Below are 26,517 nucleotides of genomic sequence, written 5' to 3' on the forward strand. Positions count from 1 at the left end.
GGATAAGTTAAGTGGTCCTTTGCCCCATTTTAAAGGGGTGAACAGCTTCTTGAAGCCCTGCATCCCAAAGACTTAAGAATGAGACTTCAATGACACTAGGGTTTTGTAAACACATCAGACCTGTTTCCAGGACACAAACAGCCTGGAAAACTAGGAAATGTTGAAGTAACAAAATATGAATTTTATAAAAATGTTTTATGATTCATGATCCACTGCAGCCACTCGTCTTAACATTTTTTTGGGTAAGCATGGTGCTATTGGCCAGAGTCTAGTGGATGAAAAATGAATTGCTAAGGCATTATTAATTTTATCTGTTGAGAGTTTTAAAATTAAAACCTCATAAATGTCCCACATGTTGAGACCCCTCTCTAGTTAAAGTTACTGTTTGAGCAAATTTTTTAAACACTTTTATTTATAGAAATGTATTGTAGATAAATTACATGGACATGACGAACTTTGTGGGCTGCTCTGAGTGGATATCTGAGTGGAGCTCCCAGTCATTTTAAGACCAACCACCTTGGTCGGGAGTGGAGTGGTCAGACATATTTTACCCTCGCCTCCTTGGTTTGCTCTGAGTGGGCATCCTGTCCCTTTGATCCTTCAGTCCATGCTGCTCTGGGTGGGTATATATGGCTGACAATCATTCTTTAGTCCCGCCCTCCAAAAGGTGGGGCAGCCCAATGCTGCAGTCTGCAGATTTGTTTTGATGACTTCATTCTCATCCTCCTAAACAATGTTTAATTAATCAATTAAATTAAATATAATTAATTAGTTAGTTAATTAAACAATTAAACAATACAAATGATTAAAAAGGGAACACTCACTTTTTTGATTAGGGAGCAAACTACACAGTTTGTGGTTAGGGGAGGTTTATGGAAGTTATGGTTTATCTATGAACGAAACAAATGTATCTGTTATTTCCTGTTGACACAGCGTTTCAGGCAGAATACATTAGCAGTTATTTCTGTTTATTTATAAAATGCCACTATGTGCTACTGAGCTTCTGTTCACATTAGAATTTAAGGTTCCTACATTAGTGAGCCTTTCCCTTTTCCACAATCACTGCCAGATGTTTTAAATGAGCAACGTTTCATGTAAACACAATTTCATCCTGTATTTTGAAAATGTTTGTGTGTATTGTGTTACAGAACTTCTGTAGTGAACATGTCGGAGAAAGGAGAAAAAAAACCCATGAGAGACAGGATGGAGCAGAGAGATGGCAAAAATATGTGGATGGCCAAAGTTTCCACAGGCCAGTTTGTGCACATGCAGTTGTCCTGAGAGTGAAAACATGAAACTGTGCAGAGTTCAACACAGTGGCTCAAAAAACCTTTCCTCCACTATACATTTTCACTGAAATTAGTCGTTTGCTACTACATTAATGTGTAAAATGTCAGACTGTGCACATTAAATTTTGTATATAAAATGTTTTGGGGGAAAAAAATTGCAGCTTAAAAATGACACAGGAATTGTGCCAGAATTAGGGATTGCTTCTGCACGCACAATACTGAAGCCATGGATGTTCAATAACCCTAACACTGTGCCTGGATATAAGTACAATATTATCTTTTGTTGTAACTTCTAAAATTATATGTATAAGTTAATCAATTACTGTTTACCACAGAAATTCTTAACCTTTTCCATAAAACCACCTTATCAGTGGTTACAAATATTTAGCTATTAAAAAAATATATCTATATATCTATATATATATATATATATATATATATATATATATAAATTCACTTAAAAATAAATAATAATTAAAAAACTGTCCTCTAAAACATCTGCCCTGTCAAATTAATGGGTACAAGTACACTCACCATGACATTCTAGAATGTTGACTGAGCCAATGGGTTTCCAAGAAAGGACCAATAAGCATCCAGCAAATGTATTATAAGACCTGAATGAGTAACTGAAAGGTTTCTTCAGAGGAACCAATGTTAGCTGCTTTCTGGGAATACAATGTAGAAAAAAAATAACTAGCTATTCAAAGAAACTACTATTATCTCTGAATGAGATTAATAAAGACAAACATTAATTTATATATGGGAACTCCTAACTCCCCCTGCTTGTTTGATGGGTGAAAATCAAACCTCAACAAACTTTTCTTTTCCACTTTGAAATTGAACTGCTTATTGCTACAAATTAACTATCAATGTGTTTGTGTTTATTCATAATTAACATTCTTACTGACAGCACGTGATTCATCTACCCTTAAATGTAATTTTGTTGTAAGTGAAAAAAGGGGGGGCGGCACGGTGTCGCAGCAGGTAGTGTCGCAGTCACACAGCTCCAGGGGCCTGGAGGTTATGGGTTCGTTTCCCACTCCGGGTGACTGTCTGTGAGGAGTTGGCGTGTTCTCCCTGTTTCCGCGTGGGTTTCCTCCGGGTGCTCCGGTTTCCTCCCACAGTCTAAAAGCACACGTTGGTAGGTGGATTGGCGACTCAAAAGTGTCCGTAGGTGTGAATGTGTGAGTGAATGTGTGTGTGTGTCTGTGTTGCCCTGTGAAGGACTGGCGCCCCCTCCAGGGCGCCCCTGAATTGGATAAGCAGTTACAGATAATGAATGAATGAATGAAAAAAGGGGTCATTAACTGACCTCACTGGATGCTTGGGAGACAACAGCGCGAATTCAAAACAGTCCATTAGCTTCCTGGGTAACACGGAACCAGAGAAATAAATTAAATTAAACAAACAACAAACACAGTGTAGATTAGCTAACAATCTAAATACTTGTGTGCGAGAGCCAAATTTATGTAGCATTACGAGGCCGGCGATTTTTTTTGTTGGAACTTTCCGTTCCACCTTAAATGGAGCAGTAACTATTTGCTATTTAAGGTGGAACGGTGTTTTCCAATATTCACTTCAAATGTGGTTTCGTCGCAGCGCAATACATTCTATGCCATGTGCTATTGCATAGAAAAAGCTCTACTGTGACTCAGCTATCCGTTTTGCAAATGTGTGTCTTCTTGAATTAATTACATTGCGTTCATGCCTTTGAAATAAACGCAGACTGACAGTCCGCAGGGAAAAAATCTCCAGGTGCCAACTTTTAGCAACTGACGCCAAATAGCCATGCTGCATAACTTGCCAGTTGTTTTTTTCGTGTTTAACCTATTAACCTGGCCCACCGTTGTTAATCAAAATAAATTAGTTTTGAGATATATTACTTCAGTAAAACAAACAACTAACTCAGATTTTTCATAAGTAAGTCAACTACCCGCACACTGATTTTCAGCCGTCTACACTACCACACTGCTACGTATTGATTCGCACATGGAGCACGACGCCTGTTAAACTCGGAACTGCGGTCACGCCATCCGACATTCAATTTTCTTGGTCTCGCTATCAGACGCTAAAGAGCAATCAGCTCTCTGAGGCCAAAAGTCACTTACACATTTATAAATGGTACATTATGATGCTGACAGGCATTAAATAGTTTACATTGTTCTACGATGTGAAGGATAGACTGCTTATGTTGTCACTTTTGCCGCACACAGCACTACACTAAAGGAAGGCGTTCTCTGTGAGAAGGGTATCTCTGCAGTCCGGAGGCAGCTCTAAGTGGGCCGTACAACTCCAAGTGAGCGCAGAAGAACATTTTAAGCATGAGTCAAGCACGTCGCTAGCTTCGAGATATGTAGTTGGCATAAAGGCTCTGGAGATGACCTAGAGCAGGGGTGTTAAACTCATTTTGGTCTGGGGGCCGTATACAAATTAATCAGATCTCAAGGGGGCCAGACCAGTAAACTCATTCCAAAATTACATGGAACTAACAATAAGTCCACTTTTTTTCTTTATATTAGTGCAAAGAAGAAGAAGTAAATTATAAAAATCTTTATATAAAATTAATTGTCCTTTTACTAAATATATTATGAACAACTTTTTACTTTTTAAGAAAAGTATGTGCAATTTCAACACTTTTACTCAGTTAAACATTTATTTAAGTGCATTATGCATAAAAACTGATCAGTGACATTTTCCACATCTGGGAAGCAATTATGAACACATGTACTGACTCCACACACTTGAAATGTGTTTTAAACAGACATTTGATAAAGTAAACGTGTCTCCTTCCTTGTTAATGCATAAAATGTATACATGTAAAAAAGACCCTCACATATATAGCATATATGGCATGCATAAGAAATAATATTTTACTCAACAAAACTTATCTATAGTAAATCTGTTACTGACTAGCACTGACTTTCACAACAATTACAACAGCAAATATTCACAGCTGTTTATTTTTATAGTGCAATGTTGAAAGCAGCATTACATAGGATTTAGACTTGCTCAGTATTTGCCCCTAAACTTGGCATCTTTTAGCATCATTATCAGGCATGCCACCCCCCCCCCCCCCTTTTTTTCATGTCCTGAGAAGCAGCCAGTTTCCGAATCTCATTTAAGTGCTTATGTGTAAGCTTTGAGCGCAGCTTTGTTTTATTAATGTTCATTACTGAGAAAACCTGCTCACAAAGGTAGGTAGTCCCAAACATGGACAACATTTTTGCAGCCAGTGCTGTCAATTTAAGATATCCTGGTAGGAGATACTTGTAAAATGTGTCCAAGCCCACAGAAGCAGAATTTCTCTTTTTTGACAAAGACATTTCACTTAAGAGGGTGCCAGGGTCAACAGAAAAAGCCAACTACATATCTCTGTAGGCCGGAGGCCAGCAAGTGGGCGGTAACCAGCAAGTGTGAGGGGCGTGCGCAGCAAGTGGGCAGAAACCGGTGATCTATGTTTTATGGGAAGGCGAATGTAGGAAAAGCAGCCTTTGTAATTCGAAAAAAGGGCATAGTTCCTCTCCAACACAACTAGATACCCTTTACTTGTTATATAGTTTAAAATATTAGGTTTCAGTTAAAACGAAATACATAGTACTTCTGATATTTTAATTATATATTTTTCGTAATCTGATTATGGGGGGGAACTGCAAAGTTATGAAATCAATTAGGTCTCTCATGTCTACAATCATTATTTTAATTTGATTACAGAATTCTAGGACTGTATTATTTGTTTTGTACTCAGCACAGTATTGGATCATAATCAGTTTAAATGTGTAAACCCTTAAGTAACACTGTAGAAAATGGCCCACTATTCAAATAAATATTTAAAGCAGTTCCTTTCCATTAATGGACATGGGAGAAATGGTGCTAATAATTTGCAATAATCATAATATTCAGCAAACCTACCATGAGCACTCAGTCATAGTGGGTGTATATGACAATATAGTCAGTGCATGTAGCTACAAGTTAGGTGAACTTAATAAGATGGAAATTCACTGTAATGTATTTATGGTATAATGAATACCAATATAGTGTGTCTGTGTTGCCCTGTGAAGGACTGGCGCCCCTTCCAGGGTGTATTCCCGCCTTGCGCCCAATGATTCCAGGTAGGCTCTGGACCCTGAATTGGATAAGCGGTTACAGATAATGAATGAATGAATGAATGAATGAATGAATGGCTTACACTGTCAGAAAGTCTCCCTTTCTTCTTACCTGGGTTGTGCATGTGAATTTGGAGAAGGACTATCATTCATTCATTGTCTGAAACTGCTTATCCAATTCAGGGTCACGATGGGTCCAGTCCAGAGCCTAACTGGAATCACTGGGTGCAAGGCAGGAATACACCAGTCCCTCACAGGGCGACACACACACACACACACATATTTACTCACACTGAGTCGCCAATCCACCTACCAACTCTTCACAGACACTCACATGGAGTGTGGCTCAAACGCACAACCTCTGGGTCCCTGGAGCCGTGTGACTGCAACACTACCTGCCTCACCACCGTGCCGCCTGAAGGGCTATCAATTTACTTTAATATAGTTCATTTATTCAGTTTCATTTATTTCAGAAATACACCATATGTACAAATATTTGAGGACAAATTTGTCATTAATATATTCTAGATTAAGTTGCACACATTACTAACACAGATGTGGAAACGTGCACACACTGCCTCTCTAATCCCTGTAGAGAAATACTGACAGTAGAAATAGATTCTCTGGAGTAGAGAAACATGAACCTATTGTCAGGCGAGGAATATACATCACCCCAGCACTGATCTGTGCTGATGAACCCATATTTACTGGCATGTCTCTTGTTACGAAGTGAGTAGTAGCCTATATGTAAGCAAACTATATCATTCTCAGTACATGTGGTCTCAGTTAAATGGTTATTCTCTTTTTATTGCAAGAATTTTACATATTAAGCCAACCACAAAAAAGTCTGTAAATCACATAATGCTGAAAATGTACTCCATATAATGTACTCAATGTTTACAAGGTACAATATTAACACTGAAAACAAAACAGTTATTACATGGTCACCAGGCACAGAGCTGTACTACAAAATACACAATAATCTAACACAATATCCCAAAGAACTCACTGACATTCTCTCAAACTTCCAAACAATGCTCAAACAGAGCGATTTGAGCTGCATTAGTTATAGAAATTTGTTAGAAGAAAGAAAATAACTAGGATACCTATTTTGTGCAGGGGCATTTTTTTATTTTTATTTTATTTGATTGAGGAATTTGACACAAAAAAGGGCAAGAACAATGCTTGTCTTTAAACAATTGTACCATACAAAGCCTTACAATCAACATAAAGAAAAACCTCAGTTTTTTTTTATATTAACACCCTTAACAAGAAATAAATCGAAGGGGACCTTGAAGACTTCAATACAAACAATATTTGGCGTCTTGCTACTAGAGATGTGAATGACAGTATATCTAATTTAACATTAGTGAGTGTTTTTATAGGGAAACCAAATATTGCAATAAAGGGACACATTTCTATCTTACTCCCCAAAACTTTGATATCGTTTCAAAGTAATTAACCCAAAATCTTTGTAGAGCTGAACAATAAAAATACATGTGACTAAGGTCACAAGGTGAAAATCCACATTTATTACAAACATCACTGACAAGTGTTCGGGTAGAATCTAGAAAGTTGAGATTTTGATTGATGTGCAATATCTTAAATATCAGCTGTAGCCTAGCACAGAGTACACATCATAGCACTCTATTGATTACCCTATCCCACCACTTATGTGTGAAGGTTGTAGCCAATACACGTTCCCAATTTAGTCTGGATTTATCCAAGATTTGTGTGTCTAATTTTTTTAATCCATCGGATAGACAAAATATAATTAGGAAAAAGGAGGAAATACATTGTCTAAGTTGAAAATATCTAAACAAATGGGAGGGAGGTAGATTAATGTCTGAGGACAATTGGGAAAATTAACAAAAAATTTGATCTTTATAAAGATCACGAAAGCACTTTATGCCCTTATCGTGCCAGGTGCAAAACACAAAGTCATTTAATGCCGGAGGAAATAAGTGATTCTGTAATATGGGCAATGACAGGGATGGTGACAGATAATGAAAACACTTTCTAAAGTGTACCCAAATGCGGAGAGTAGAAAGTACCAAATAATTATTTGTGTAGTTCGAGAGTATGAGTGGTAAGGTTGAGGCTAACAATGCTAATACAGAGGAAGAAGGAAAGGATTGTACTTCCAATTTTGACCACCGCAAGTAAGGAGAATGAAGCCAGCACAATATTTTTTGGATATGTGCGGCCCAATAATAGTAACGAAAATTAGGCAGAGCGAGGCCTCCCTCAAATTTAAACCATTGTAACAGTGATTTACTAATCCTAGTTATTGTCCTTATTGTCCCATATGAAATTGGTGATAAGCTGGTCCAGTGATTTAAAGAAACTCTTGGGTAAATATAGTGGGAGGGTTTGAAACAGAAAAAGGAATATCCAATTAAAAGGAATATCCATAAGGGAAGAGATCTCCATTTCTGTAGGTCCATTTTAACTTTATCCATCAGAGGGGAGTAGTTGGTATTGAATAGAGAGGGTAAAGTGTGAGACATATGAACCCCTAAATACTTGAACCCGTCCGGTGCAAGATTAAATGGAATTTGGGATTTGTCCAGTAGTAAAGCTAATGAATTCAGAGGATAACATTCACTCTTCTGCAGGTTAATTTTATAGCCTGAGAAAGTGCTAAAGTACTTTAAGAATGTGAGAATGTATGGAAGGGATCTAACTGGCTCTGACACGTACAGGAGCAAATCATCTGCATGCAGTAACAGTTTTATTTCCATACCACATCAAGAAATTCCCTGGAAATCTGGAAGAGTGCTTAAGGAGACAGACAGGGGTTCGATGGCCAAAGCGAATAATAATGGGGACAAAGGGCAACCCTGTCTATTCCCTTGAGACAGTGGAAAATATTCTGAGCTGATACCATTGGTGTATATACTCGCTCTTGGGCAGGTATAAAGTAATTTTATCCAGGAGATAAATTTGTCACAAAATCCAAATTGACACAAAACTGCAAACAGATACTTACTTCCACTCCACTCAATTGAACACCTTTTCAGCATCCAATGAGATAATAACTTCTGGAACAGAAAGGGAATGGTTCAAATGGATTACATTTAAAAGGGTTTGAACATTAAAGAAAAGATGCAGACTTTTAACAAAACCATTTTGGTCCTGTGATTTTGTCCGGAAGGACATTTTCTAAATGAAAAGCTAAGACTTTGGCCAAGATTTTGAGATCTAAGTTTAAGAGAGATAAACGTCTGTATGAAGAACATGTAGTGGGGTCTTTATCTTTTTTTCAAAAGGACAGAAATAGATGCCTCCTGCAGTGTTGGAGGAAGGGAGCCTGGTAACAAAGATTCCTCAGAATTCTATTGGAAAACCATCAGGACCAGGTGTTGGCATGGAGCCTATGGAGCGAAATATCTCCTCCAAGGTCAAGGGGGAGTCAAGATCATCTGCAATAAGGGAATTTACGGAGGGAAGCCCCAAATTATCAAAAAAGGAGGACATCTCTGTACCATCAGTCGGAGATTCAGATTGATATAGTAAGGAATAGAATGTTTTGAAAGTGATATTAATAAATAGGGGGATAGAGGAGAGTGTGCCATTAGAGTCTGTGATGTGAGATATTGACCGGGATGTTATTTGTATTTTTAACTGATAAGCTAAGTCTTGATGGTTTTTCCCCCTGTTCAAAATAAGTGCTTCGCGTACGAAGAAACAACTTCTCAGCTTCAGCTGTAGTATTAAAGTCAAATTCAGTTTGTAACTCCAATCGTTGTTTTAATAGCTGACGTGATGGACTAGTTGAATTGAGTTAATCTATTTTTGCAATTTCAGTGAGCAGACATTGTAGTTTAAGCTTATGAGTTTTATTTAGATGGGCCGTATACGATATTATTTGTCCTTGTAGGTAAGCTTTGAGTGATTCCCATAAAAGAGAGGAGATGGAATCATTTTTGTTGAGGATTATATACTCATCAATAGAAGAAGAAATAAAATAGTTAAAAGCATCATCAGAAAGTAGGAGATGATTAAACTTCCAAGGAACTATGAATCTGTGACAATTTGGAAAAGTAATATTAACAGCTACAGGGGCATGGTCTGAGATAACTATTGGATGGTAGCTAATATTATTAACCTTTGAAATAAGAGAATTGTCAATAAAAAAGAATCAATATGTGAATATAATTTGTGCGGATATGAATAAAAAAAACACCTTGGCAGAGATTATAAAATCTCCAAGGGTCAACAAAACGTTTTTTTGACATAAAGTCAGCGATAGCTTGTGATGTTAAAGAGCAGGGCATTGAGTAAGAGTCTGATCTATCAAGATTTGGGTCCATTTTGCAGTTTAGATCTGTGTGTGTAAAGAGGGAATTGATTGAAGTAATTTGTGGGCGAATTCTGGGTTGTCAAAATTTGGAGCATAGATATTCACCAATCTAACTTTGGTATTACTTATGGTACCACGGGGTATCAGATATCTTCCATACACATCCGAAAAAGTGTCTTCAAAGGTAAATTTGACCCCCCCCCTCCTGATCAATATTGCTACTCCTCTAATTTTGTAATTAAATGTTGAATGGAAAATGTGGTTGATCCAAGAACATTTTAATTTGTAGTGATCTTTATTCTGGAGATGCGTTTCCTGTAGGAATATACTATCAGCATTTAAACTTTTAAGGTGAGCAAATACTTTAGAGCGTTTAATTGGGTTATTTATCCCTTTAACATTCCACGTCAAAAAAATAAGATTGGCACCAAAAGCAAATTTAGAATTATTCATTCAATTGAATGTATTTATACAGAAATGCAAGATGTAATAAGAGAACTGTGCCAAAGAAAGAGAAAAAGTAACCCACCCACTTAAAACACTGGAGTCAAGCTATCCGCACTTTGGAAACTGTCGGTCAAGCCATCCGCGCTTCAAATCCGAATGCACGTATAGGCGCGTCATTACGGTTTTTCATTGCGGAGAACACCACATCCGCTTTGGGACAGATAGAGAGTCTGAAACCCGCGTTTGAGCAGCGATGTCTCTGTTACTAAATAAATGCACGCAATGCTAAAATGGACTAAATGGGCTAAAATTAACAAGTCATTAGGAATATATTTCGTTTTAAATCACTTTAAAGAGTGATTTACTTTTCTATAAACACTTAACTGGCTTTGAATAGTAATCCTGATGGACATGTAGAAATACAGATTACATTTTACTGTCATTAAACAGAGGGACCTCACTGTATAATATTCTCATTGATTTATACTGAATACCTACCAATATGGATTTCTCAAAAACTACCCATAATGCCTAAACCATTCCACTGTCATTAAACAGAGGGGCCTCTTGGCTATCAGCTGTATGATTTTGGCAGAATTTCGCTGTGTACTTTTCTCATAAACACATATTACGTACGTACTTATATTGATTTCTCAAAATTTACCCATAATGCCTACACCATTCTACTGTCATTAAACAGAGGGACATCTTGGTTATTAAATGTATGATTTTGGTAGAATTTCACTGTATACTTTTCTCATAAAATCATACTAAATATATGCCAATATGGATTTCTCAGAAATTACCCATAATGCCTAAACTATTCTACTGTAATTAAACAAAGGGGCCTCTTGGCTATTAACTCTATGATTTTGGTAGAATTTCACTGTGTACTTTTCTCATAAAGTCATATTATTTACTTAATGATATGGATTTCTAAAAAATTACCCATAATGCCTAAACCATTCCACTGTCATTAAACAGAGGGGCCTCTTGGCTATTAACTGTATGATTTTGGTAGAATTTCACTGTATACTTTTCTCATAAAATCATACTAAATACATGCCAATATGGATTTCTCAGAAATTACCCATAATGCCTAAACCATTCCACAGCCATTAAACAGAGTAGCCTCTTGGCTATCAGCAGTATGATTTTGGTAGAATTTCACTCTTTACTTTTCTCATAAAGTCATATTACATACTTACTGATATGGATTTCTCAAAAATTACCCATAATGCCTAAACTATTCTACTGTAATTAAACAGAGGGGAATCTTGTCTATCAACTGTATGATTTTGTTAAGATTTCACTGTTTACTTTTCTCAAAAAGTCATACTGAATATTTACCGATATGGATCTCTCAAAAATGACCCATAATGCCTAAACCATTCTACTCTTATTAAACAGAGGGACCTCTTGGCTATCAACTGTATGATTTTGACAGAATTTCACTGTATATGCTTCGCATAGATAAAAAAGATATTTTCTGAAGCCCATGGGAAAGGACCTAGTGCATTTTCATGACTTATGGCAAAAGCATTTGAGGTACAGTTGTTTTTCTGTGATGCTTGAAAGGCAGACACAGCTGTTTTTAAACAGAATCTGGAAATACACAGTAAATCAAGTTCTTCATAATTTTGATAATTATTAACATTCAAGTTGTTAAGATGTTGGAGTTGGGTGGGGGGGGGGGGTGGGGGGGGGTTAGAGGTGGTTTGGTATAGGTTGGAAACTAACCCTAGCTTTCTATGTTTTTGAACATAACCTACATGACAACCAATCAAATGAGAGAATCCATCTGCTACAGAGCAACCCAGAGCACAGCATGCCATGCTTATGTAATTGCATGGAAGAGACCACTGATGCAACAGCAGAATATATAGTGCCTAGTGTGAAAGTATTTGGCCCCCTTGAACTTTTCAAATTTTGCCACGTTTCAGGATTCAAACATAAATATATTAAATTTAAATGTTTTTGTAAAGAATCAACAACAAGTGGGACTAAATAAAATAAAATAAAATATCAAATAAAAAACTGAAAAGTGGGGCATGCAATATTATTAATGCAAGGGGGCCGAATAATATTGCTCGCCCCACTTTTCAGTTTTTTATTTGTTAAAAAAGTTTGACACATCCAATAAATTTCATTCCACTTCACGATTGTGTCCCACTTGTTGATTGTGTCCCACTTGTTGACTTGTTGCTGATAACTCAGCATGAACCCCACAAGGGATCCTGTGGAGCAAAAATATTTACACGTGTTGAGTTTCCAATTAATGCAAAAATAAATGCAACCAGAGGTAGCGATACTGAGTACCCTGGTCGGTTATGAAAGGAGAGTGCCTAGCTTATACATATTAAGACATGCATGGGGCATTTTATGCAAAGCAGGATATCACAGTTAACCAGACAGCCTAGGTTTCTAAAAGTTTCAAACTATACACACTGTCTGAACTGTACATGGTGCCCTTCAGTCTAGTATCTGTGCCTTAAGAATTCTGGGGTGAGGGGCATGGCGTAACCACAAACATCGCTTTACCCTGAGACCCTGCTCATCAACACAAGCTTTTAGAAACAGCTCCATATCACCCGTTTTCAAAAACAAATAAAAAGGGTTCTTTAGCCTCTGGGTCATCTCCAGAGCCTTTATGCCAAATACATATCGCAAAGCCAGCGACGTGCTTGAGTCGTGCTTAAAATGTTCTTCCGCGCACACTTGGAGCTGTACGGCCCACTTGGAGCATTTTCGTGTTCTGTCCTGAGATTTATTCCTTTTTTCTGCGAAAAAAATTATTCCGTAGAAGGAGCTCAGTCATAAAACCTTGATAACCAAGGTTATATCACAGAGTATGAAAGTAGTCAACTACTTATGAACTTATGCTACAATGAAACAGCGACTAGAAAACCCTACATACGTTCAGCTGAATGATGTTTTCAAACGTCGCTTCTTCCTCTTGCTCATGCCTCTGACAGAAAATAAACCCCGCCTGAAACGAGAGTTCCTGAGAGGCTGACAGGGGCGGAGTGAAAATAAAGTCTGTAAACTCACTTCTGGGTGTCGTAGGTCTCTACACTGCGTGTTTTTGAAAGAACCACATTAAGAAAATGTCGGGAATTGCTTTAACTTTAGCGAAGAAGCGAGCGAAGGCCGCGGGGTTCGGTACCAACGCGAAAGCCCTTAAATACCTGAACCAGGACTTCGAGGCGCTGCGGAGCCAGTGTCTGAGCACCGGGCAGCTCTTCTGTGATCCTATGTTCCCAGCAGCCCCAGAATCTCTGGGCTTCAAGGAACTAGGACCAAACTCTTACAAAACCAGAGGAGTGCAATGGAAAAGACCCAAAGTAAGTGCTGATATCGATTGTGATCGATTATTATGAACTTAGCAGCAGTGATTACCTCAGATTTGGTTGCTTTATCACTTATGGACATCCGTATGTACACTACTGTATTATAAAATACAAAAAACTAGTGGATTTTGCAGCATTAATGACTTCTGGATAAAAGTATGTGTCATTACTTTAAAAACCCAAGAAAGTCATGCTGGGTGTCATTTTTAAGCAGTAGCTAACATCAGGAATGTGACGTGGAGATGAGTCATATTCAAGGGTTGTGAGGCGTTTTGTTTGCAAATACATATCTTTATAATAGGCATGAAGGCTCTTTTAAATCAACACAGACACAAGAGAGGTCTGTGTTGAAGTTCTATATCAATACAATAGATACAGAACTACAGAAATACAATCAAAACTTAAATTGTAAATCATGACGAGCTGAAGAAGTTGTCCTAACAACTAAAGGACTGTAGTGTTTTCCCTTTTTTATTTAACTTTTTTTTTTAATATATATATATATATATATATATATATATATATATATATATATATATATAACACTATAATATGAGGAAGGTGTGTCTGCTGAAGCTTATTCTTATGTGCAGGAGCTGTGTTCGAGGCCCCAGTTCATCGTTGGGGGTGCCACGAGAACTGACATTTGCCAAGGAGCCCTTGGTAAGTGAGGACTAATCCAGATACAGAGGTCAAAATCATCAATGTTTTTCTTACTGCTGACAGTGTTTTGGTGCTCTATCTTTGAGTCAAGAAGTGGCACTCCTCACCTTACCAAGCCTAACCCCACCCAAACAGACACAAACACACACACACACACACACACACATACACACACACACACACACACACACATACACACACACACACGCCTTTCATAAAACACAAATACAGTGGTTGTCCCAGCAGTGGTTATAAAGTGCTGCCAGAAACTTCTTCAGCCAGTAAAACTCATTATGTGAGTCTTGCTCACAGAGTGAATTATTTGACTCCAATTAAAAAGCCTGCCTGTTCATTCTTAGAACATTTTATGTGCACCTAACATGTTTCCTTCCAACAAATAAGCTTGATATGGCACGTACATAAGGATGGGCATTTCAGTCAGATCTGATTTCATGGCATTACTTATTATTAATTATAATCATACACAAGATAAGATGTAAAATATCCTATGCCAATGCATTAGAGCTTCACATAAGGCCCACAACACTCTCTTCCTACCTGCAGCCATAAAATTCTGTTGAATAGTACACCTCAACACTGAGGTTGCTATGGACGTTTATGATTTGATCAGCAACCAGCTACCCTTAACAACTATACCCCCATATAAAATAATTACTGTCTAACAGTCTAACATGGAGCAATACTGAGAAACTGATCTAGCTGGATTTCTGTACTTTTTGGTGTAAAATACATTAATTATTACATTTTCAAATCTTTCACAGAAATTTGATGGCCTGAAAAGGCTCATTCTTAGTAGTTACCTGTATGTATTCCTACAGTTTATTATACAATACAAATGAAGTGTAATCAGGTTAATGTATGCAAGTACCAACATGTGCCGTGCATTATAATTAAAAAATAAAATTCCGAGGTGTATGTTAGGGGTTTAACAGTTATTTTGCACAATTTACATTTAATATCAGCATTTACAAAATGCTGATATTAATTTTGTTCTGTCTTCCAATTACTGCTAAGACTATCACAATAATTATGTAATTATCTGCTTGTGATTATTAATTGCTTATTTAAGTTACTGCACATGTTTCTAGAAGCTTTTACATGCGTATATTAACATAACAATCAAATGTTATTAGTTGCATTTTCATGAGATACGTTTAGACAAAAAAAGGTCTGTAGAAAAATCAAACAAACAAATGCTTTAACCTTTGACTTGTTTTAAAACCTTTTAGAATTCAATAGTAAGTTATGATAATTACCTGGGCCTTGAACCATCATAGTTGCATACATGGAACAAAATAAACTTTAAGGTTAATAGCGTTTATGGGTACATTTTTAAAATTAAGAGTGCTACAAAGTGTTCTTTGAGCAATGCCATAAAAGGACCACTTTTGGTTGCATAGAGAAATATGCTTGTTTATGAAATGTGTAAATGTGAAGAACACTTTTAAAGGGTTAAAAAACCTTGATCTCCATCATAAAGTTCTTTTCTAATTTAAACATTATCAGCTAAAATGGTTCTTTATGGAACTAGAAGTGGTTCTTCTGTGGCATCCCTCAAAGAACCTTTAGTAGCACCATTATTAATGTTTACTTTAAATTGTATGATAATTATAAAAAAATATTGACTATATAATCAAGGGCATAAAAACGGGAACTGAAAAATCTTTTGCCCTTCAGGTAATATGATTTTGCGTTTTTCATGTAAAATCTGTTTTTTACAGAAAGTAGCATATTAGACAACATTAAAAGCATATGTTTATTCTGCACATTTGAGATTTCCTGTATTTCCGAGTGCTAAACTCAGCACTGAAACTAACAAAACTATCATATTTAATTTTCTAACATATAAAGTATTTAAATATATTTCCATGCAGAAAATCAATAGAACGTGCAGTTTGACCAGGGTAGGTTATTCAAGTTTTTAAATATGACTGTACACACCCACATTGACAGTGAACAAACATGTTGGCCTCCATCATAGATAGCTTAGGTAGAGAACAGTAAAGGAAAACCTGAATGTTGTGCTTTTATGTGATCAGTGCAAATAGCAACTCAAGAATAAAAGAGATTACTTGAGTGGCTGGGTGTGCCCAGTATCTTTAGTCATGGGGAAAGAATTAGGAGTGATTGCTAGATGTTTAGTTCATTCTTTGAAAGCTGAAAAGTGGACACAAAGTGGCATTTTAAGTAAAGGTATCATTGATGTTGCAATTGTAAAATGTCAAATGCATAAAAAAAGAACAGAACCATCTGAAAATATGGAGAATTTGTTAATAAAAGTTAATAAATTTGCTTTGTTGACCTTGGCCATAATTTTACCTGTTAAATCAACCTAGATTTGCTGTGATAGTGTAGTGTTATATAGAATTCTGCAAATCTGTTCTAAAACATCACATGGCAACAAATTTATTACATAACAATAATATTTCCATCTAATAATTTAACAAGTTAATATATTTTGAGATTTTGTTGGACTGACTGACCTTGTTGAAAAACAAATTCAGTAGGTGGGACTGCAGCTGGTCGGTGCTCTGGTTTGTTTTACAGTTTGCATACCAAGTGAGGCTCCTGAGCAGAGATTCTGCAGTTCAGAATCAGGCAGAACAAATATTAATTGTAGTGGAGAAGCTCACAGAGATGGTATAGTAAATATTGGTCATACCTGGGAATATTTTGGACCACCTGCTTTGTTGGGACATTGTCTATTGTGGCCTACTGGTGGAAACTATTATATAACATCACACTGAAATATTGTATTTTTTTCTTACAGAGGATTTAAATATGTTCTGTATTTTCAGTCAAAAAAGCCTTGTGTCATTTATTAGGCAGGGTAACATGAAATGTGGCATGGAACCTAATAGAAACACTGGGCAGTTAACAAATATCTAAATTACTTTCAAGTATTTTAATAAGAAGGTATATTTTGGACTCACATGCTTGACTGCCTCATTATTACTTAAATATCAGCGACAGTTATTTAAAAAATGGGTTTTAGCTATTGACAATCAACCAAAGCTAGGCTTTTCAGGTCTTGATCTAACCAGCAAGACTAGTTATATCTTCACTGGTGATTTCATGCTACTATACTTAAATGGATGGTTCTGGATCAGATTAAATGCATTCACAAGCCTTTCTCTGTGAGGGTACACAAGAACAGTGCAGAAATGTGGTTGCTTTCATTATTTTCTAACCTGCCGTTCTCACAAAACCCCCTAAAGCACAGATGAAATCTGATCCGTGTGTTAGACTCAAGGAGGAGGAGACTGTCTGCTGACACAGAACACACACTCTCTCATACTAGCACACACAGTCATTGCTTTTATGGCTCTAAGTAAGAGGAACTATAGCTCTGTGCTTGCGTGACTTCATGACCACAGGGTCCTGGACTCTGGTTGGCTGAGCAGAAGTATTTGCATGTGTTGTTCTGTGCTTTCAGAATAGTATAGAGAATCTTCTTTAACCAGAGCAGCACAACATATAGTTTGTAATCATTACTGTTATTGCAAAACTGACACAGAAAGTATGATAGTTTTTAATTGAAGAATTAATATATTCAGAATTTAATACATCAAAACCTATAATTGTTTAACAATGTTGCAGATAAATAATTAAGAAATGGCATTGAATTGGGGTTAAAAATATTTGACATATTTAAATTTTAACAAATACATTAAGTGAAACTTTTTAGTAGACATGACAATTAACAAAATTCACATAGTAGTGTGAAAGTGTTTGCCTGCTTCGTGATTTCTTTTTTTGCACGTTTGTTTCAAATCATCCAACAAATGTAAATATTAATCAAAGACAACACAAGTAAACACAAAATGCAGTTTTTAAATGAAGCTTTTTATTATTAAGGGAGAAAACAAAATATAAACCTACCGCAATTCAGAAAATGAACATCATACCTCCAGTAAAATATGGTGGTGGTGTGTGATGATCTGGGGCTGTTTTGCTGCTTCAGGATCTGGAAGATTTGCTGTGATAAATGGAACCATGAATTCTGCTGTCTACCAAAAAAGTTCATGACTTCAATCTGAAACGAACTTTGGTTCTGCAGCAGGACAATGATCCAAAACACACCAGCAAATCAACCTCTGAATGGCTGAAGAAAAACAAAATGAAGACTTTGGAATGGCCTAGTCAAAGTCTTGACCTGAATCCTATTTAAATGCTGTGACTTTAAAGGCACCCTCCGGTGTGGCTGAATTACAATTCTGCAAAGATGAGTGGGCCAAAAGTCCTCCACTGTGCTGTGAAAGACTCATTCCAAGTTACCGCAAATGCTTGATTGCAGTTGTTGCTGCTAAGGGTGGTTCATCCAGTTATTAGGTTTAGGGGGCAAACACTTTTTCACAAAGGACATGTAGGTTTGGATTTTTTTCTCCCTTAATAATAAAAACCTTCATATAAAAACTGCATTTTGTGTTTACTTGTTGTGTTTGACTAATATTTAAATTTGTTTATTATCTTAAACACTTGAGTGACAAACTCTTAAAATAAGAAATCATGAAGGGGGCAAACACTTTTTTACACCACTGTACATTTCTTATTCAATAAAACCTGAGATTTTAATGTGTCCGCATAGCCTCTCCATATAGCTCCCAAGAGACTGCAGTCCCATATTTAAGAATGTCTTTTTAAATGTATGTCTAGATGAATATTTGATTTGAGGGAAATATCAGCTCATGTGATATTATTAATTCATAGTCGTATAGTATGTTTGTTATGTCTTTTAATATATGGCATTTCATAATTGCAATAGGCAGCAATGAACTGACAGTTCTAGTAATTTATTCAAATTGTGCAAGCCCTGTGTGGGACCACTTTGTCATGTTTCTTACATGAAAAGCAGAACATCTCTTCGCATACATTTCATAGGTCAACTAATGCTGAGTAATCTATGAGAAAATCATCATGGTTTTAAAAATCATACTTTTAAAATCATTTGTTTAAAAATCAATCATTACTCTCGTTTAAAACACAAGGGTGACCATCCTTTTTCTGTGGATCTCTTTACCGTATGGTGTCTTAAGGCCTATCTCTTCTCGCTTGCTTATGACTGTGATTAAATATCAGTCACTCTCATTAGCCTCAGTTTCACTTTCAACGTACACTTTTTTTTTTTACTGTTTTATTTGTTATTTGTCTTTTTTTTATTTTTAATTTCTATGTTGTACAACACTTTTGGTCAGCTTCGGCTATTTTAAATGTGCTTATAAATAAATTGCACTGTTGCTGTGGCATTTGTATAAACTGTTTAAATACTTTTTATAATGTTTACTTTGGTGCAAGCTAAGTACAAATGCAGAAAGATAGTTCTCAGGATTCCTGCCAAGTCTGTGATCTTCTTGGGTTGAAATTGAGTTCCTGGAGTCAAAGAAACTCGGCTCCGATATTATCAAAACTAAAAATCAGCAGAACCATGATACATTTTCCTCAGTTCAGCTGCTCTAGTTTGACACCAAAAAAACACTAGTAATTTTAAAAAATTGTACTTTTTTGTTATTTGGAGTATTCTACGCTCCACACATTTCATGGCATGTTAGTATCCTCTGTCCTGTATATTTTTGAGATTGCTCTGCTCCTTAAACTAATTGTAATTAACATATAATTGAAGTGGGGTTGATGGAGTGAGGAGACAACTACAACATGCAGGGCACAAGGACAAGAATTGAGAACAAATGTAAATGCAAATTTTCTTTTTTTATTAGTTTTATTTGGTGTTTGAGGTTTTTGGACATTACCATTACCATTACCATCTATTAAAAGAGGTACAATGAAACATTTTATTGATTGTTTTATTTAAAACATGTTGTTTTCCATTCCACAATTTAAATGTCTTATCATAAATATTGGATTTTTTAACAGAGGGATCCCACTTTTTAACAAATTTGACCAGAAATAGCAGTCACTTAGTGTGTGGTGTGATATTGTTAGCTGTGTACTTCAAGCATCAAGATAGTGATGGTGATTTTCAGTGTTTACATCATTATACATTATTTATTAATGACTGACACTCTCTCTCTCTCTCTCTCTCTCTCTCTCTCTCTCTCTCTCTCTCTCTTTCAGGGGACTGTTGGCTCCTTGCGGCAATTGCCTCTCTCACTCTGAATGAGGATGTCCTAGCTAGGGTGGTCCCAAGTAATCAGGATTTCGGGTCCAGTTATGCCGGTATCTTTCACTTTCAGGTACAAGAGGTGCTGGAGGTGCTTCATTACCTCCACTTTTCTATTGGCAGTGATATGTGTGGATAGTGTTGTATGTAGGAATTTCAGTTGCTCTGCATCAGAGTTGCAACTGGGCTTTTAACATCTGCATATACATTTCCCATTAAAAATATATTCTGTTAAAATCAGGTTAAATGAGAAAGTGTCTAACAGCATTCAGCTATTATTGTTCCAGGTAGCAGATATATTTGAGGCTTATTGGGCTTTTCAAGTATGGCTGCATGATATTGGGAAAAATGTTTTGTTCAATATTAAGAAATGTAGGAATTTGCACAAGAAGTCAATGATCCACATGTCATATTATTAATGCATGTGTTTTACTCTTCATAAGGGGCTCATCTGCGGCACGGTGGCACAGCAGGTAGTGTCGCAGTCACACAGCTCCAGGGGCCTGGAGGTTGTGGGTTCGATTCCCGCTCCGGGTGACTGTCTGTGAGGAGTTGGTGTGTTCTCCCCGTGTCCGCGTGGGTTTCCTCCGGGTGCTCCGGTTTCCTCCCACGGTCCAAAAACACACGTTGCAGGTGGATTGGCGACTTGAAAGTGGCCGTAGGTGTGAATGTGTGTGTGTCTGTGTTGCCCTGTGAAGGACTGGCGTCCCCTCCAGGGTGTATTCCCGCCTTGCGCCCGATGATTCCAGGTAGGCTCTGGACCCCCCGCGACCCTAAATTGGATAAGCGGTTACAGATAATGGATGGATGGATGGAAGGGGCTCATCTATGAATAAAGTTAAGAGTAAACTTTAGAATTTGTCTGCAACCTCAGACGTCTGTCTCTCTCTCTCTCTCTCTCTCTCTCTCTATGCTTTTCTGTTTCTCAGTATGATTAAAAAAAATGATTATATGCAGCACCAGCCTCATCCACACTGTGCTCCATGTGACATAGCATGTCCTGTCATGTGACTGTCACTATGACGATACAAAAAGATATATTGTGCAGTCCCATTTTAAAGGTTTTCCATTATTTGGAATGGTAAAAATAAAGAAATCACCTATGTGCAGGTATATACAAACAGTTTTAGTTGCATTTTTATAATCCTTGTATTCATGAACTTCATTTTGACATTTGTATCCTGAATATGGACACGTTAGACAATTTCTTTTTCATTTTTATGTCAAATACTCTGAAGTACAAATCTAAATTGCATTTGTGCCCACACTCTTTTTAGTTCTGGCAGTATGGTGAATGGGTGGATGTTGTAATCGATGACAGGCTACCAGTGAAGGACGGCAAGCTGCTGTTTGTCCACTCAGAAGAGGGCAGTGAGTTCTGGAGTGCACTGATGGAAAAGGCCTACGCAAAGTGAGTGTGTGTCTGTGTGTGTGTGTGTTTCTGCGTGTGTAAAACACTGTTGCTTACATTTTAGCCTCAGGAGCACTACTAACCGCAGACCTCATTATGTCAGAAAACCAGCATTTATAGGGCATTCCGTTTGAAGCTTTGTCATGTGTTCTCACTCTGGCAGAGTGGATCACTTGCTGGGCTGGTTGGCTATGTGCTGATGGCAAACTATGTTCTGATGTACAAATTAAAAACACAGTTCAACTAACTTGGGGAGTTTATATTTGAATGTTTCACATACAGGGGTTACAATTTTATTTTTATGGACTACTACTGCCTAGCAACAAATTGTTCAACTGTTATAATATCTAGCAGAATACAATCACCAAATATGCTACATATACAAGAAATTCACCCTCATAAATGCACACAAATGATATGCAATGCACTGAAAAAGACCAGCACATTAACCTGTTAATGTTTCCAGTTATTCTGATTAATAAATGGAATAATAGATTAAGGAGCAGATGTAAGATAGAGGGTTTAGAGTTATGGAATGTATAAGTAGTCAGGTTTTGTTTTTGGGAAAAGTTCAACTACAAGTTCGACTACAGGGTTATAAAGACCCACAGTGTTGGGCTGCAGATCATTGCATTGCATTGCATGCTTTCAGCTGCTTTTGTGACCTAGAACATATTTACTTAGTAACTGACCTCACTAATAGTATTGTTACTGTTCCAATTATTTAGTGAAAAGCCAGTTGTTACTGTAGAAAAAGAGCAGTGTAAAAATGTTTACATAATAACTGTATATATTTTACTCACCTCAATAAACCGTTGTTAGCACTCCATTGCCCTGCTGATTTTGACTTTCGTCTCAGGGTTAACGGGTGCTATGAGGCCCTGTCTGGAGGTTCCACCTCAGAGGGCTTTGAAGACTTCACTGGAGGCATAGCTGAGAGCTACGAGCTGAGAAAAGCTCCTTCCAACATGTTCCAGATCATCCAAAAGGCCCTGGAGGCTGGAGCTTTGTTGGGCTGCTCTATCGATGTGAGACATTTCTCTGAATTCCCTGCTAACTGCTTGGTTTTTACATATCTGCTCTGAATGAACTATTCATGCTGTGTCGGTTTGTGTGTCTCTAGATAACGAGTGCTGCCGATTCAGAGGCCATCACTCGTCAAAAGTTGGTGAAAGGTCATGCCTACTCTCTCACTGGAGCCACTGAGGTACAGGTCCTCAAAGCACTTGAAAGGCAACAGTAACTATTAGAGATTGAAGGACACTAAGCAGAAACTTGTTTTGCAGCTTGTGGTGTGAAAGTAAATAGTAGTTATTATAATAAATATATAAAAGACAATTGACACCAAAGCGAAATGATAATGATCTGCTAGGAAGGCAAATATTGTCTGTGTGCTGTTTGTAGTTTTTTGTGGGTTTGTTGTGTTATTGCATTGACAGGGTTCCTATTTCATTTCTATGGGCAATCAATGAAATGCCATTTATAATTGGTGCATCCACTGAGTGGACAGATGTTTAACTGTGTATGCATAGCTTGTATTATGAGGCTGAAAGCACTGAAATCATACCAAGCAATGGCTAGAGGGATATTAAGACCCACAGCACTGGATGGAGGAACAGTGGAATTGTGTTCTCTGGACTAATATTGCGCTGTTTTAATTTATACAAAATGATGTGTGGATGATAGAGAGTATATGGATATCTTTGTATTAGTATAAGGGCTTGTGTTCTGTTTGATTTAGGTACACTACCGTGGCAGGCTAGAAAAGCTGGTGAGAATGAGGAATCCTTGGGGTCAGGTGGAGTGGACAGGCACATGGAGTGATGGGTAATATTCATCATCCTTTCTAATCTCCAATATAAACTCTAATATATAAATTTAATTGAAGAAAATAAAGAAAATTTGAGAATTGTGGTCTAATCCTGATATCCCATATTTCTAATAAGAGTGTAAAAATATAATGAACTTACAATTCGGAATGTCTTTTTGCATTATTCAACCTCTGTTTTTCAGTAGTTATTCTAATGCATAAATATTGATAAGATACAGAATATTGAATTAGATACTCCTGGGTTAGTGTTAAAAAGAAATGATGCTGTAAATATATAATTATATAATGTATTAATAATATTTATATTATATAAAATATATATAAAATGCACACTTTAGCCAGATGGCCTTAACATTCTAAACATTGTTCAATTTCACAGGCATTTTTACAGATATTTTTACTTATCCCTACTACTTATAGTTTGTTTTTTATTAGACAGGTGTTGACAATAGTTTTGATGAAGAGGCAGAGTATAGTTTTCTACTAGTGTGTTGCGAACTATAAATGTGAATGCTTTTATTTCCATCTTTGCAGGTCATCTGAGTGGAACTCTGTGGACCCTTCAGAGCGGCCGAATGCCAATGCAGAAGATGGAGAATTTTGGTAATAGTACTGAGAAAGATTAGATCCTTGATTCTGTATTTTCATTTTTATGAAAGATATTTAATAGGTTTTATTTTCAGTTTCTTACAAAAGTTACAGTTTTACATTTTCAAATTTAGCACTTTATGCCAAATATAATAATTTTCTTTTGTTGGGCTGATGAAGTATACAACATTTTCTTATGTGTATATTGGTTCCTGGTTTTTCATTCTATGTTTGTAATAATATTTCTGTGGGTGTGTGTGTGCATCTTTGTTTGTGTTTAGGATGTCATTTTCAGAGTTTATGCAGCAGTACTCCCGTGTAGAAATCTGCACTCTTACTCCAGATGCCATCACCAGTGATGCTGTGAGACCCTGGAGTGTGTGTAACTACAACGGCACATGGAGGAGGGGTTCAACTGCTGGAGGCTGCCGTAACAATCCCAGTAAGAGATTGTGTTTTTAATGCCAATATTTTTAATTTAGCCTCTGCAAATTCTAGATTTTTTTTTTACTTGGACTCTAATGTTTCCCAGGGTATTGGTAGAAATTATAGAACTCTGCTGATATTGTGGATAATGCTTAACTGGATATTGCATAGAAAATCAAAAATGAATCTGATACTTTGCTGCAACAAACCTGTCTTGAAGTTGCACACACTTATTTAAATATTTGTTATTATCTGTGTATTCTTTCATTTTAGGTATTATTGTGTTTGAATATATATATATATATATATATATATATATATATATATATATATATATATATATGATCAAAAGTGGTTTAACCCCATCTCTGTGGATATCATGTTAGAGTGACAAAGCCTGATAATCGACTGTTCTCTGTATTGTTTTCTTACATAATGGTGCCATCTACAACAGGTTCCCCTTGAAATATCAATGTCAGGATGAGTGGTAGTTTGGATAATGTTTTATTTTTATATTACCAACCTTTATTAAATGAATGCTACCTAAATGGTGTTAATGTACTAGAATGTAGCTTTGGTCAATTCTATGTCCCATCATTCTCAGTATTTTTACACATTAATCCTAAATTAATCTTATTTAAAGATAATAAAAGTAACCCAGGTTTATATTTTGTATTCAATGGCCAAAGTTACGGTGGCGCAGCAGGTAATGTCTCAGTCACACAGCTCCAGGGACCTGGAGGTTGTGGGTTTGATTCCCGCTTCGGGTGAATGTCTGTGAGTTGGTGTGTTCTCCCTGTCTCCCAGTCCAAAAACACAGGTTGGTAGGTGGATTGGTGACTCAAAAGTATCTGTAGGTGTGAATGTGTGTGTTTGTGTCTGTGTTGCCCTGTGAAGGACTGGCGCCCCCTCCAGGGTGTATTCCTGCCTTGCGCCTATTGATTACAGGTAGGCTCTGGACCCACCGTGACCCTGAATTGGATAAGTGGTTACAGATAATGAATGAATAAATGATTGGCCAAATTTGTGAACCATATATATTGTCACCACTGTTACTCTATAAGGCACCACCCAGTACTGCATCATTTGTTTTTTTTACAGTCAAAACTGATACTGAGAACAAGAAGTTCATTTTTAGGTGAAATTTATGAGGAGGTTAGATAATCCAATGACAGAATGTAGGGAATGTCAAGGTGCAAATACAGGACATTGTGTTCAGACAGAGAACAAGGAACTACTATCAGTTGCAGAACACACAACAGACCACCAATCTGTCTCCATACCTTCCAAAGTATTGCACAACATTCACACACTGTGTAATTTCACTCAGATGTCTTAAAAGTGATTGCTGGTCTTTGTACCATTATACCCAGAACAAAATTTTACAGTTGATTGCCAAAGTTCTGAAGTACAATGATTTTATTTTTTGTGAGCTAATTAATTATGGTTCATCTGGAATAGCTGGTCTTCTTACAAACATTTCAAGGCACTGTGATAGCCACAGGAAATGTTTCAGATGTTTTTTTAGAATTTTACTAATGTTAAATACTAAGGTAGACTAATGTATACAATACCACAGTCTTATGAATTTATTGTTAAATATCTCCTTATGTAGCTCTGCAAATTCTTTCAACATAGTCTTGTAAAGGTTAAATGAAATATTGTATTAAACAGTAATGATATTTGTTTTCTCTTGTTGTTATTTTTATAAACAGTATTAAAAGCAGAATATTCAGATAAACAGATCTAGCCTTAGATATAACTTTAAAGGGCCCATGTCCTATATATATTTTGCTTGTCCTATAATTTTGTGTTGGGCATTCGAATTTTATATTTAAAAACTGACAAAGTTAATCTATCATTAACCTAACCCAGTTTGGTTATCCAAATACCTATAAATATCTATATTTATATATTTAAAACAATTTAGTCTATTTTAATATGAACATTTTTAAGTTTTTCTG

At 36.6% G+C, this 26,517-nt stretch overlaps 1 protein-coding gene and 1 long non-coding RNA gene across 2 annotated transcripts in view; one reads left to right on the top strand and one right to left on the bottom strand.

Annotated features, from left to right (window-relative positions):
- Window positions 1–147: 147 nt before the first annotated feature.
- On the bottom strand, window positions 148–13,195 carry LOC136676252 (uncharacterized). Its single transcript, XR_010796272.1, has 5 exons — window positions 13,063–13,195; window positions 2,602–2,655; window positions 1,824–1,954; window positions 825–890; window positions 148–726 (listed from the first exon to the last, which is right to left on the bottom strand). It is a non-coding gene; the product is annotated as an uncharacterized lncRNA (long non-coding RNA).
- Window positions 13,135–26,517, top strand: part of LOC136676249 (calpain-2 catalytic subunit-like) — a 35,479-nt gene continuing 22,096 nt past the window's right edge. The window contains exons 1-9 of the mRNA XM_066653108.1: window positions 13,135–13,489; window positions 14,089–14,158; window positions 20,252–20,370; window positions 21,575–21,708; window positions 22,568–22,736; window positions 22,832–22,915; window positions 23,450–23,535; window positions 24,074–24,142; window positions 24,409–24,569. Coding sequence (XP_066509205.1) covers window positions 13,253–13,489; window positions 14,089–14,158; window positions 20,252–20,370; window positions 21,575–21,708; window positions 22,568–22,736; window positions 22,832–22,915; window positions 23,450–23,535; window positions 24,074–24,142; window positions 24,409–24,569 — 1,129 coding nt within the window. The 5' untranslated portion in view covers window positions 13,135–13,252. The remainder of the gene's footprint in view (window positions 13,490–14,088; window positions 14,159–20,251; window positions 20,371–21,574; window positions 21,709–22,567; window positions 22,737–22,831; window positions 22,916–23,449; window positions 23,536–24,073; window positions 24,143–24,408; window positions 24,570–26,517) is intronic.

This window comes from Hoplias malabaricus, chromosome X2, assembly GCF_029633855.1.
Source record: "Hoplias malabaricus isolate fHopMal1 chromosome X2, fHopMal1.hap1, whole genome shotgun sequence".
Taxonomy (NCBI): Eukaryota; Metazoa; Chordata; class Actinopteri; order Characiformes; family Erythrinidae; genus Hoplias; species Hoplias malabaricus.